We start from the raw sequence: 14,370 nt of genomic DNA, 5'->3' as shown, positions 1-14,370 counted from the left end.
GCACACTGAAAGATAAATAGTCTGAAATATCAACAAATCTTAGCTGCCTCTTACATTCCTAACCATAAAAAGGGACACATTCTGCAGCAGGATGGTGCTCCATCACATACTTCAATCACTACCTCAAAGTTCCTCAAGGCAAAGAAGATCAAGATCCTCCAGGACTGGCCAGCCCAGTCACCAGACATGAACAGGATGAAAGAGGAAGCATGGAAGACGAAACCCAAGAATGTTGATGAACTCTGGGAGGCATGCAAGACTGCTTTATTTGATGTTCCTGATGACTTGTATGAATCCTTACCGAACCGCATGGATGCAGCCCTTCAACCCCATGGAAGTCATACAAAATATTACATTTGGATCTGACAACACCACTACTTAATTTGCCTATGTTATGTAAAATGTGTTTGTATTTGAAGAACATTTTTTGTTCAATTTTCACATTACTTTCTGTAGGCGACAAAACTGTCTTGCAAAATTTGACCTTTATGTCTTCATTAAATGATAAAACTTTTTTCGGTGAAACAAGTATATTTTTGTATATTCAACATAATTTGGGAGGGTCTTAGCTTTCATATGAGACATTTCTGAAACCAATTGAATCATTAAAAGTCAGGTTATTAGTAGGGCTGTCAAAATTATTGCGTTAACGGGCGGTAATTATTTTTTTTAAATTATCCACGTTAAAATATTTGACGCAATTAACGCACATGCCCCGCTCAAACAGATTAAAATGATAGCACAGTGCAATGCCAACTTGTTACTTGTGTTCTTTGGAGTTTTGTCGCCCTCTGCTGGCGCTTGGGTGCGACTGATTTTATGGGCTTAAGCTCCCATGAGCATTGTGTAATTATTGACATCAACAATGGCGGGCTACTAGTTTATTTTTTTTGATTGAAAATTTTACAACTTTTATTAAAGCGAAAACATTGAGGGGTTTTAATATAAAATTTCTATAACTTGTACTAACATTTATCTTTTAAGAACTACAAGTCTTTCTATCAATGGATCGCTTTAACAGAATGTTAATAATGTTAATGCCATCTTGTTGATTTATTGTTATAAAAAAACAAATACAGTACTTCTGTGCCGTATGTTGAATGTATACAGTATATCCATCTTGTGTCTTATCTTTCCATTCCAACAATAATTTACAGAAAAATATGGCATATTTTATAGATGGTTTGAATTGGGACTAATTACGATTAATTAATTTTTAAGCTGTAATTAACTCGATTAAAAATTTTAATCGTTTGACAGCCATACTTATTAGCAATTGTTTCTAAAAAATGGATAAGCGACAAGACTTTTGTCAGGGACTGTAAACAACAAAATCTTTTATTGTGAAATCATTTTTTTCTCTATTTCCCAGTTGTCTTATTCTTCCTCGGACCTGCCCAGAGCGCCCTCTTCCTCATCGTTGTCCTCCTCCTCAGTCGTGGCCGAAGGGGCGGGGCCGTGGGATCGGGGCGTGTCGGACGGCGTCCGCCTGAGCGAGCGGGCGTGCCGGCAGGGAGACTATGTCCTGGCGTTGCGCCTGTGCACGGAGGCCCTGGGGGCGGACCCGCTCAACTGCGTGGCGTACAGCACTCGCTCGGCGGCCCACCTCGGCCTGCGTCGCTACCGCCGGGCTCTGCGTGACGCCAACAAGGCTCGAGACCTCAACCCCAAGTGGAACCAGGTACGACGGCACATTTACCCGCAATCCTTGTCGTCAAGGATTGTGCCCTTCTACAGAGAAGGGTCTGTCTGCAGGGGCACGGTGAGAACCCACGTGAGTGATGTCACAATTGGGGCGTTGCCCATACAATAGCTAACCCTGACTTCAACCACGGCCTCATTTTACAAGTCACGCCCCGCCTGAACCTCAACCATCATTGCTAGCAATGATGGTTAACTATGAAGAGACCCCTGTTTAGCAAGCCACGCCCCCAGTGTTGAAGTAAATTGAGGGGTTTCATTTGGTCTGAGGTCGTGCTTCACCGCTTTGTTGTCGTGTCTTGGTCCTAAAGAACTATGTTAAAATGAGTTGAGGTGTTTAGCTCTTTGGCTGCCATTAACAGCAGAGGACTAAAAGCGATAGAAGTCGTTATCGGCGATCACTCGAAACAGAGTATAATAGTCCTCCTGGGGAGGGGGGGGGATTTGTGGGTCCTCTGGTGGATGAAAACTTCAATTCTGGAACCACAGACTTTTGTGCATTGTAGGCATGGGTGTGTGTTACAAGTACTGGAATGTGGTGTGACCTCATGGGCTCAAGATCACCTCTCACTCTCCCTCCTAAAGCTTTTCTTTCTCACCAGGCACCTTCAGCTAAGTTAACGATGAGTGACAAGGGAGCTACTTTGAACATGCCAGACAACTGCCTTTCAAAGGCGCCGACTCGTTTAACTTGTTAAGCCTTGGCTGTAGTGTGCTATGGCCAGTGTTGTTGATAACGGCGTTATAGTAACATGGAGAGAGAGAAGAGCAGAGTGGGGAGGAGGGAAGGAAGTTGTGACACCGTTGCAAACGCGACGTGAGGTGGCTCCGATAATACCTGACTGTAGCTGACAGCCTACAAGCTGCGCCCACATGATTCTACGCTCGATATCACATGTATATACAGTAGAACTAGATGCAAATTGACAGACAAGGCTGAAATAGCAGTTTCTGCTCTTGCACCCCTCTTTGAAATAAACTGCTGTATTTAAGCCAAAAGAACTGTTGTGTTTGATAGAACAATATGTTGATATGCTGCTATAGCAGTTTAATGGTGCATTTTTATGACGCTACTTTTAATTTGTCCGTTTTACCCTGGAAACCCCGTTTACAGACGTCGCGCAACCGCTTTTGTTACAACCCAGCCATAAAACGAAGGTAATTAATTATATTTCTTATTCAAAATGTCTGTCATTTTTAGCTTAGAATCATAAATTGATGTCTAATATTTCGTAAAAAAAAAAAAAAAAAAAAACTACTTAAAAAAATTATTCACTCCCATATTTTAAATTTTTAAACAAATTACGTCACAATAAAAAAAATGTCTGTAAAACATTTACGGATATCTACCTCATAACTATCGCTTAATTGTACTTTTTTTGTTACTGTTGCATTTTCTCCGTAATGTTAGATGATAAATAATCGATCCAAACAAAGAAAAATTAAAAAAAAAAAAAAAAAAGGTTAAAAGGGTAAATATATGAAAAAGAACATCTCGACCACTCCTTGATGTCTGTGATTTCTGCACCGTGACCCTTGTTATATTACCATGTTTCACCCATAAAATCACCCAAAAATCCAGCTGTGGCCATTCACAGCTGTGTCTTGACACTCAGTGATACATGCTTTGGATCGAAACAAGGTAAGTACGCGATAATGTCTCCTTAAAGTCATGGCGTCCTTAATTCTGCTCTTTTAGGCTCTCACCTCCAGATAGGGTTTTGCTGTTTGATTTTTCTTTTTTTAAATGCCTTACTGTTAAAAAATGTTTTTCCCTCAGAAAATTGAGATTTTAAGCTTTCCAATGATGTATCACACATGCATATCAGACAATTTTGAAAGTTGGCAGATTTGGGGGTCTCAGAGCAGAACTTCAAGTCACCTTAGTGTTTTCCGCCATACATGTGTGTATACACACACACATATATATATATATATATATATATATATATATATATATATATATATATATATATATTTATGGCCACAGCTGGATTTTTGGGGGATTTTATGGGTGAAACATGGTAATATAACAAGGGTCGCAATGCAGAAGTGGTCGAGATTTTCTTTTTCATATATTTACCCTTTCAAATGTTTTTTTTTTCAATTTTTCTTTGTTTGGCTCAATTATTTATCGTCTAACATATCGGACAAAATGCGACAGTAACAAAAAAATACAATTAAGCGATAGTTATGAGGCATATATCCGTGACTTTTTTACAGACACCATTTTTTTTCATTGTGACGTAATTTGTTTAAAAGTTTAAATTTGGAAGTGAAGAATTTTTGAAAGTTGTTTTTTTTTTTAAAACGAAGTATTAGACACCAATTAATGATTCTTTGCTAAAACTGACAGACATTTTTAATAATCAATAGAATTAATTACCTTCGTTTTTTTGGCCGGGTTGAAACAAAAGCGGTTGTGCGACGTCTGTAAACAGGGGCTTCCAGGGTAAAACGGACAAATTAAAAATAGTTCGGGGGCTTCATGCACCATAAATCTGCTATGGCAACCTATAGACATATTGTTCTATCAAACACAACAGTTGTTTTGGCTTAAAATACAGCAGTTTCTTTTAAAGAGGAGTGCAAGAGCAGAAACTGCTTTTTCAGCCTTGTCTGTGTTTTCCGTCATATACAACTTAAAAATCCATCCATCCAATCCATTTTGACTGGAATTTCTTTTTTTTATTTTCCCAATTTGATTTTCTCTTTTCAATTTTTTAATAAAATTTGGTTAAAAACTATCAACTCATTCACTGCCATTAATGATGCTAGACGTCCCTTTTTTGTCATTTTACTTTGAGTGGGTACAGTACTTTTACCTGCATAAAATGTCATCAACGTAACAATACTTGAGTAGATTTTTTGGGTGCTATCTCCACCCCTGGTAAAATTCATAAGTCGCATTACTCAGCGGGCGAAATGGCGTCAGAGCTTGTGTGTGTGTGATTTGATTTCCTTCCTTTGTGAAAGAGAATGGACGGAAGTGTGTATTTTTCCTCCACTGCCGGCCGCTTTGGCCTTGACTCTTAAAGACAATAACAGAAGCCGACGCGTTCCTCATTGTGTCGGCCTTTTGAGTTGGGGCAGTGGGGATGGGAAAGATGTATAAATACAAACAAGTTTGTGAGAATTGGCTTATTTTCCCAGTTTATATTTCTATTTCCCTTCACGTATGCTCACATACAGCTCGTCTTGAAACGCGTGCGTTTGTTTTGAAAGCGCCACATTGTGTCATCCGAGCAGGGACGCTAGTGGAATGGCGTTGTGGGTCGTCCGGCGCCAAAAAAGAAAAAAAAATGTGTGTGTGTTCAATGTATTTATTCAGATTTAGCATTGGAAATAGATACATATTACTTTTTTTCCCACTCTTTTTCTCAAAGTACAGTGGTATGAAAAAGTATCTGAACCTTTTGGAATTTCTCACATTTCTGCATAAAATCACCATCAAATTTTATCCGATCTTTATCAAAATCACACAGATGAAAAAACAGTGTCTGCTTTAACTAAAACCACCCAAACATTTATACGTTTTCATATTTGAATGAGAGTAGCATGCAAACAATGACAGAAAGGGGGAAAATAAGTAAGTAAGTGAACCATCACATTTAATGTTTTGTGCCCCCCCCCCTTTGGCAGTAATAACTTCGACCAGACACTTCCTGTAGCTGCAGATCAGTCTGGCACATCGATCAGGACTAATCTTGGCCGATTCATCACTACAAAACTGCTGTAGTTTAGTCAGATTCCTGGGATGTATGGCATGAATCGCTGTCTTTAGGCCATGCCACAGCATCTCAATGGGGTGCAAGTCTGGATTTTGACTTCGCCACTCCTGTATTTTGTTCTTCTGAAACCATTCTGAAGTTGGATCATTGTCTTGTTGCAGCATCCATCCTCTTTGTAGCTTCAACTGTTTGGCAGATGGCCTGAAATTTTCCTGCAAAACTTCCTGATAAGCTTCTGAATGCCTTCTTCCATTCATGATTGCAAGTTGTCCAGGCTCTGAGGCAGCAAAACAGCCCCAAATCACGGTGGGATGAGGTGTTGATGTTGGTGAGCTGTTCCATTTTTCCTCCACATATGACATTGTGTGTTACTCCCAAACAATTCAACTTTGGTTTCATCAGTCCACAAAATATTTTGCCAAAACTTCTGTGGAGTGTCCAAGTGCCTTTTTGCGAACATTAAACGAGCATACATGTTTTTTTAGACAGCAGTGGCTTCTTCAGTAGAGTCCTCTTGTCCTCTTGCCATTCTTGACCATAGTTTTACATATAGTTGATGTGTGCACAGAGATATTGGACTGTGCCAGTGATTTGTGTAAGTCTTTTGTAGACGCTCTAGGGTTCTTTTTTACCTCTCTGAGGATTCTGCGCTGAACTCTTGGTGTCATCTTTGGTGGACGGCCGCTCCTTGGGAGAGAAGCAACAGTGCCAAACTCTCTCCGTTTGTAGACAACTTCTCTAACTGTCGATGGATGAACATTCAGACTTTTAGAGATGGTTTTGTATCCTTTCCCAGCTTTATACAAATCAACAATCCTTGATCGCAGCTCCTCAGACAGCTCTTTTGACTGAGCCATGATGCACATCAGACAATTCTTCTCGCCAAGACAATTCTTACCAGGTGTGTCTTTTATAGTGGGCTGGGCAGCTTTAAACACACCTAAATTAAGTTGTGTATTAAAAATTGGTTTCAATAGCTCTTTAAGTCTCCTTAGGCAGAGTGTTCACTCACTTATTTTTCCCCCTCCGTTCATTGTTTGCATGCTATCCTCATTAAAATATGAAAACCTATAAATGTTTGGGTGGTTTTAGTTAAAGCAGACACTGTTTTTTCATCTGTGTGATTTTGACAAAGATCAGATCACATTTGACTTTTTCATACCACTGTAAATATTCTGGTTGGTGTAGTCCTGGATGGAAGCCGCTCCAGTTTGACAATTGTGTAACTTGACCACTCACCCCTTGCGAGTGTGTTTGAGAGACACTGAGGGGAGGGGTCTGGGTATTCATTGCAGCCTATCAGGTTTCAGCGTTTTCCTCGAGCGAACGTTCGAGACCGACGCGGGAAGCTCAGATACGGGGTTATCACCGCCCGTACCTTAGGCGAACATGATGAAATGGCAGCCCCGCAGGAAGGTGAGTCCACGTGTGCTGGTCATTAACTCTTTCAGTACCATCGACCATTATAGACGTCCAATTGCGTGGCGTCCGATTATCCTTCTGCTGTCAATTTCAATGAGTTTATTATCAATGAGTTCATTTGAAAGCATTCATGGGTCACTTCAAGTTAATTTTGGGGCATTCTAGGTCACTTCCTGCCTATATTGGGTTATTCTGTTCATTTTGAATGGCTTCATGTGGTTTTGCGGAATTCCCACAGTCACAAGCTGCTCTGTTGCGACTAGGGATGAGAATCGAGAACCGGTTCCTATAGAGAATCTGTTCCGTGCGTTTCAATTCAATGGAATCGTTTGGCAGTTTATCTCATGATTCTCTTATAGATTCCAACCAGCACGAATTGCGTCACTTAATTTATGCATGTTATGCACGTTCGATTCAGCAAGTAAGTCTACGTGAGTATTCATAGAGGGACCATTCACTGAGTGTAATCTGGAGAGTCGTCGCCGAGTGCTTTAGCAATGAGTTTCACAGGCCATGTCATTATTCATGAGACTACTTAAAGAAATGGTAATTTTTCCAAAAAAGTCTATTAATGAGTCTATCGTATTCCTCTTCGAATACTCTATAAGAAAAAATCATCCTGAACAATTTTATTAACAATTTAAATACTTATTTCGGTGGGTAGACCAATCAGTGTTTTTTTTCGGAATAATTTAAATTTGGTTGGTCATGGGGCCAATTTGACTACTGCTTTCACACAAAAGTATATACCTCCGCATCTGATGGTGGTATTTTTGTGTTGCTACGACTAACTGTAATCTTTGTAAATCTCATTGGAACAGCACCAAACCAAAGTTCCAGCATCATCACCTTGTCAAGAGTCAAGAATCTGCATTGGACAAGGTGTCAAGAGTCAAAAATCTGCATTGGACAAGGTGATGATGCTGGAACTTTGTTTTGGTGCTGTTCCAGTGAGGTTTACAAAGATGACTGCCTGAAGAAAACCTCAAAATTCCCTCGGTCCTTGATGATATGGGGCTGCATGTCAGGCAAAGGCACTGGGGAGAAGGCTGTGGTTAAATCTTCAATAAATTCATAAGTTTACGTTGAAATTTTAGACAGCTTTCTTATCCCTTCAATTGAAAATATGTTTGTCATTTTCCAAGATGACAATGCATCATGCCACAGAGCTAAAACTGTTAAAGCATTCCTTGGAGAAAGACTCATCAAGTCAACGTCATGGCCATGGACGACTTCTGATTAAACAAACTAGATGCCAATCAAAATGTTTGTTCTTCTTTTTCCCCAAATTAGAATCGATAAAGAATCGAATCGTTAAGCAATATCGATAATGGAATGGTGTCGGACCGAGACGACGAGGTGGACTCAGTTGCGGAGTTTTGGGCAAAAAAACTTTTATTTTGAAAACAGATGTTCTTCCGCTGACTTGCAGGGATGAGAAAAGTACAAATAGAAAGCGCTCCAACGAAGGATGGATGACTAGAAACAAAAAAAGTTCAAACACAAAGCACTCCAAAAGGAAGGAAAGGTAACAACATGAAATGCTCCAAAAAGAGGACAAAGTCAGGTATGATCAAAATTTACAAACACAAAGCGCTCCAAATGGAGGATAAATATACAGGATTACTATGAAAGCTATGACAAAAGGCCGCTGTGACTTACTTGAGTAGAAAGACACTTCTGCACTGGACAAGAGAAACTAAGGCAATATATACACTGGAGGTAATGGGGAACAGGTGGAAACAATAGGTGATTAGGTAACCAGAGGAAGGGCCAGTACGCAGACACGAGGAGGGTGAAACCTTCAAATTAAAACAGGAAATGACATGACATGACAAATCGGAATCGTTGTGACACATTTCATATTGTCTTCATTGCTATCTGACGTGCTGCGTGTGAACATCTCCATTCCCTGCAGGCCTACTTCCGTCAAGCGGTGGCACTGCAGCACCTCGGGCGCCACGGAGAAGCCCTTGCAGCGTTCGCGTCGGGCGTGGCTCAGGACCCAAAAAGTCTGCAGCTTCTGACGGGTATGGTGGAGGCCGCCATGAAGTCACCACTTAAAGGTAAACGCATCTCAAACCCCACAACCTGTTCCCTGAACTCAACTCTGTATTGTCGGTGCTCCCTCATCTCCAGGTTCTCTAGAACCTACCTACCGTCAGCTGCGCGCCATGAAACTAGAGCGTAGCCCCTTTACAGTAGTGTCGTTGATCGGCCAGGAGCTACTGACGCACGGCTTCCACGGCGCGGCGGCGGAGGTGTTGGAGTCGGCGCTACAGATCGGGACGTGCTCGCTGAAAATGCGGGGTTCCGTCTTCTCGGCGCTGAGCGCAGCCTACTGGTCGCTGGGAGACGCGGAAAAGAGTCTGGCCTACATGCAACGGGACCTGGATGTGGCGCGTACTTTAGGTGGGGGTCGAAGCACAACACAGTCAAACCTAGTCCGTAGCAGTCAGCGTTAGGTTAAGGTCATTGTGATGACACCGTCCGGTCATATTCTGCCGAAAACACTAAAGAGTCAGATCGTAGTCAGGGTCGGGTCACATTCTGCTCATCTGCTTTGACTGACCCTTCCTCATCTTGTCCTCAGGCGATCAAACAGGCGAATGCCGCGGCCACGGCAACCTCGGCTCCGCCCACTTCTCCAAAGGGAGATACCGGGAGGCGCTAGCAAATTATAGGCAACAATTGATTCTGGCCATGAAGCTCAAGCACAAAGAGGTGAGCGCTCACACCGAAGGCAACGGTACCGGAACCTTTTCCTCTTTTAAATGTTAGCCGCTAATGCATTTGATTACAATGTTTCTGCTTCAGGGAACATTCGTAAACGGACAATTCCAATGCCAATATCTCTACATGCTACACGAAGCACAACATAATAATCTTGTACTCTGAAATGAGAAGATTTGATCCAATTGAAAGCGCTCCAAATTTTGTTTAAGGCAGAACTCAATTTGCTTCTTTGCAAAATCCAAAAATGGTTTGGCAATAAAGATTCGCAATTTGTGTCCATCCTCTGTCTCAACAATGAAAGATCTTGGACTGATTTTACTGAGTAGCTTTTCTGTCCCAACAATCCGGTCCTTCGATCCACACACTGTCATTCACGAAGAGAGGTTCCAGATCTGTTTATATCATATTTTTATTGGCATGCTAGGAAGGAACCATTGACTCGCGCTAGCTTTGCCACTCCAGAGCCCTGAAACTAATAAATATCTAACTGCACGGAATTTGTTGAAATCAACCCCACCGACTAATTAAACCCCTGCTAAATTGAAGATTAACGTGCCTATGACACCAAAAAGCATGTTTATTTCAGATTTCACGCAGTATTATATGCTCCTGAAAGAAATGGACCGCTTAGATATGTGTGGAAGCGATAGTTTTGTTTCTTCAATTTTTTAAAATCCTGAGCCATAAAAATGAATAACTTCCTGTTTTGTGGAGGAATGCGAATGTGACGTCCCCCATGGTCAGCATCTCACAATACAGCATTCCTTTATAGCATGCAGATGGACTGGGGAGTCAATTGGTTTTGCAGATGAGTTCGTTTACTTTTAGCATCACGCCAGCCAAATGTGCTGCAGAAAATTGTTGCTTCACCAGGGAGAGGCGTGTGAGCCTTTTTGGGTTTCAAAAGGTTTCCATTCACCGCGGATATTGGCCAAAACAAGCCCTACTCCTGTGGGACCATTGGACTTAGTGAGTGAACACTGTATTATGTCGAATACTGGGATCATGGCACACGTTTTAATACAAAGGTGGCTTACATTTTGTGGCCGATTGTCCACCGAGAATGCCATTCGGCCAACGACCGGCTGCTTGGCGCACACCCCCCTCGGTCCTTTGCCCGCCAGGAGAGCGCTATACTCGGCTTATTGCCCTCTTCGTGTGCCCGGTGTTCTGTCAAATTTTCAACCCCATCAGAAATCACAACTTGTGTTAAAAATGGCCGCGAATACAGCGATTACAAAGTAAACACATAAACTTTCTTTAAATAAAGGACTATTTATTTACATTTGGTGATGGACGGACATGTAGAAAAGTTCTTCTCAGACACAACTGCACGCCACTCTCTCACTGTTTATGTCTTCGCCATGTAGTAAAGCATTAATTTACGCCACATTCGTGTTGACCATGTGGCAGTTATGCGCTCCTCCGACATCGGTCGGTTTGTCCGGCCGTCATTCTGCAGCTGATTCCCCGGCAAACGACCTCTCCTGCTCGCTGCAGGGGAATGAGTCCGACAAGCTGTAACTTACTCGACGCCGGGCGGGTTGCCAATCAGCGAAAACAATTGACAACCCCGCTGCTGTGTGATATGATCGTGGGTAGTTTTGTGTGATTTTTCGCTTTGAAAGTCGAGAATAAAACTTTGAAACATCACTCGGCTCGGGTTAGCAAGTCGGCTAGCTGTCATGCCTCCTGGTTTGTTTACGCTCTCCAAAGCCAGGGCAGGGACATGACAAAAGCCGGACTAACTACAGTGCCATAAAATATCGTTTGGGAGGTGCAAGAAGTGGACAGTTTTGACCATTATGAAGTAATTTTGCCATGTCGTACTGAATAAATGGATTTTTAATATTTCATATTCCATTTAGCACAAGACTGTTATTTGTCATGACCGTACCATTTATTTAGCAATTGGGGAAAAATACATGAAAAATACTGCGCTTTGCCAAATTGTTGTATACAGTCTAATCGTCTTAAAATATGATTCTAATTCACATAATAATGCTATATAACACGTTTTTATCCTGTCGTAGGCACTTTAAGCCTAATGTCAAAAATTTGGAACTTCCGCTTTAAGTTTGCAAAACTAGCATACTAATTGTCAATGGTGACCTCAGGCGGCGTCGGCGGCCCTCGGCGGCTTGGGCCACATCTACGCAGCCATCGGTGACTATCCTAACGCGCTAGCCAGCCACAAGCAGTGCGTGGCGTTGGCCAGACAAAATGGCCACAGGCTCTCGGAGGCCCGCCAGCTTGGCGACCTGGGCGCCGTGTACGCCGCCATGGGAGATGCTGCCAGAGCGCTACGGTGTCACCAACAACACTTGGACATCGCCAAGGTGCCGCCCGTCACAACTATCGTGTTTCATCTGCCCTGTAAACATACACATGCCAATGCATGCATACACATAGATGGGATTACCGTAATTTCTGGGCTATTGGGCGCACCTGATTATAAGCCGCATCCAATCAAATTTGACAGGAAAACGGCATTTGTACACAGATAAGCCGCACTGGACTATTAGCCGCAGCTGTTCTCACTGTTTTATTGGATATTTACACCAAAAGATGTTAGCCAGGAACACTTTATTTGACAGCGGCATCATAAGAATGTCATAAGACCAATTGAACCAACTAAAAGCTTTAAACTAATTGGCTGCTAAGCTTTATTGCTTCAACAAGCTTCATTTGGCCATCACTGCTCCCTTGTGAGAGACAGTCAATCTCTGCTGCCACCGGCTGTCAACACTATTGTCATCCAAAGACCGTCAATCTCTGCTGCCACCTGCTGTCAAAACTGTTATCATCCAACATGCCTCCTCGCATGCAATACAGCACTACAGATGTAAATACCAATCTAAATTCATGTTTTGTGCTCATTATTTTTTCAGTCACTGTTCCAGTTGTTTCATTTACTTCTAGTTATGGTATTTTGGGAACACATTAGACTGTGGCCCTATAAAATTGTCATAAGACCATCATAATTATGACATGACACTGCCATGAGCATTAATGAATGCTTATGACAGGTGTCATTTTTTGTCATCTGGCAAATTATCTCACTTTTCAATGGATGCAAAAGGTCCAAGCTGGACATAGATGGACTTAGTGACCTAATTTGCCGAATGACACTTGATGACATCTGCCAAAAACATTCATTAATGCCCATGATATGCCCGTGGTAGAAATAAATAAATGAATAAGTAAATAAGTAGTAGTCTTATTGCAGTCTTCTGATTCCGCTGTCAAATATATTGTTACCTATTAAAACAAAAAATCAACAAATAAGCCACACTGAACTTTAAGCCGCAGGATTGAAAATGAGGGACAAAAGTAGCGGCTTATAGTTCGAAAATTACGGTATTCAAAATGTTTACTCCATATAGTACAGATGGATGAATACAGTGAAGGACCTACATGACAATAACTTGCCTTGACTTTGATTCTGTAATCTTGATTTAACAGGCCTGAGAAAGTTTCTAGTCTGTAGCTTACAGCTGTGAGAGTGGCTAGAATGTCTTGTCAGAACTCCATCATTCAGTATGGCTGACAGAACTTTATGAGACGTCCACGTGGCTCTTTTACCAGACTCTGGGGGACCGCCGTGAAGAGGCTCGTGCCTACAGCAACCTGGGAAGTGCTCATCACTCTCAGCGAGACTACAGCAAAGCTGAGTCCTGCCACAGCCGAGTTCTGAAGCTCGCTCAGGAACTGGGAGACCGCACTGTGGAGATGAGGGCCTTCGCTGGCCTGGGACACGCTGCGCGATGCAACCAGGTTCTTTGAACAATTTTATTGTTTAGATTTTCGTCAGGACGTCCAGGTCAGGCTATGCTCATTTGAATTGAGACAACGACACTGTTCTCAGTTGTTCTCGTACATCTACGTGGTGCCCAGGACCTGGAGGGGGCGCTGCGCTATCACCAACGCCAACTGGAAATTTCGGAGGAGCTCCAGGACACAGCGGCTCGAGGTCGAGCCTCTTCCAACCTGGGTAGGTGCTTTTTTTACTGATCAGAAGACTTGAAATCAGCCTATACGCATACTATGCAGCTGCTTAGGGCCCCTGTTTAGGGCCCCTGACCACTAGGGGGCCCCCCAATCTGGCAATTGTTTAATTTATATTCTATTTTGTTTACTACAGTTTTCTTTATTTGAATTTTGTGAGTTTTGATACTTGATTACAAGCTTAAAAAAATAAAAATTCTTCCTTAATCTGTTACTTTCCTCTTTTAGAAAAAGGTTTGGCGCTATCTACTGTAAGTACTGACAATCATTTGGGGTGAGAAGTTTGAAGTATGCAGTGCAACAAAATCTGATTAATATAGAAAATATAGACGTATGGGTTGGATTGCATGTATAGGTTTCACAGTACACTGTGACGAAATGGTGGGCCAAAAATATGGGCCCCTTTGCATTATTTTGCTTAGGGTCCCCAAATGGCCTGGGCCGGCCCTGCTTGAAATGGTTAGCAGAGATCACTGTACACTATGTTAGTTGTGTGTCACATGATTGCTTCTCCAGCCTGTCAGCACTCATTTTTTATTGATGAAGGTTTCAGTTTCTCCAGTCACTAGCATCCTAGATGTATTATTATTAGGGCTGTCAAACAATTGAAATTTTTAATCGAGTTAATCACAGCTTAAAAATTAATTAATCGTAATTAATCGCAGTTCAAACCATCTATAAAATATGCCATATTTTTCTGTAAATTATTGTTGGAATGGAAAGATAAGACATTAGACGGATATATACATTCAACATACTGTACATAAGTACT

At 41.9% G+C, this 14,370-nt stretch overlaps 1 protein-coding gene across 3 annotated transcripts in view; it reads left to right on the top strand.

Moving 5' to 3' along the window:
* Positions 1–14,370, top strand: part of ttc28 (tetratricopeptide repeat domain 28) — a 56,850-nt gene that overhangs the window by 2,180 nt on the left and 40,300 nt on the right. For all 3 annotated transcript variants that reach the window (XM_057819679.1, XM_057819680.1, XM_057819678.1), the window contains exons 2-8: positions 1,373–1,681; positions 8,773–8,920; positions 8,994–9,266; positions 9,448–9,578; positions 11,708–11,929; positions 13,179–13,367; positions 13,488–13,584. In XM_057819679.1, the coding sequence (XP_057675662.1) occupies positions 1,373–1,681; positions 8,773–8,920; positions 8,994–9,266; positions 9,448–9,578; positions 11,708–11,929; positions 13,179–13,367; positions 13,488–13,584 (1,369 nt within the window). The remainder of the gene's footprint in view (positions 1–1,372; positions 1,682–8,772; positions 8,921–8,993; positions 9,267–9,447; positions 9,579–11,707; positions 11,930–13,178; positions 13,368–13,487; positions 13,585–14,370) is intronic.

Source organism: Corythoichthys intestinalis, chromosome 17 (genome assembly GCF_030265065.1).
Source record: "Corythoichthys intestinalis isolate RoL2023-P3 chromosome 17, ASM3026506v1, whole genome shotgun sequence".
NCBI lineage: Eukaryota > Metazoa > Chordata > Actinopteri > Syngnathiformes > Syngnathidae > Corythoichthys > Corythoichthys intestinalis.
The sequence above is the reverse complement of the archived record's forward strand: the minus strand, read 5'-3'. Positions and strand labels throughout refer to the sequence as shown.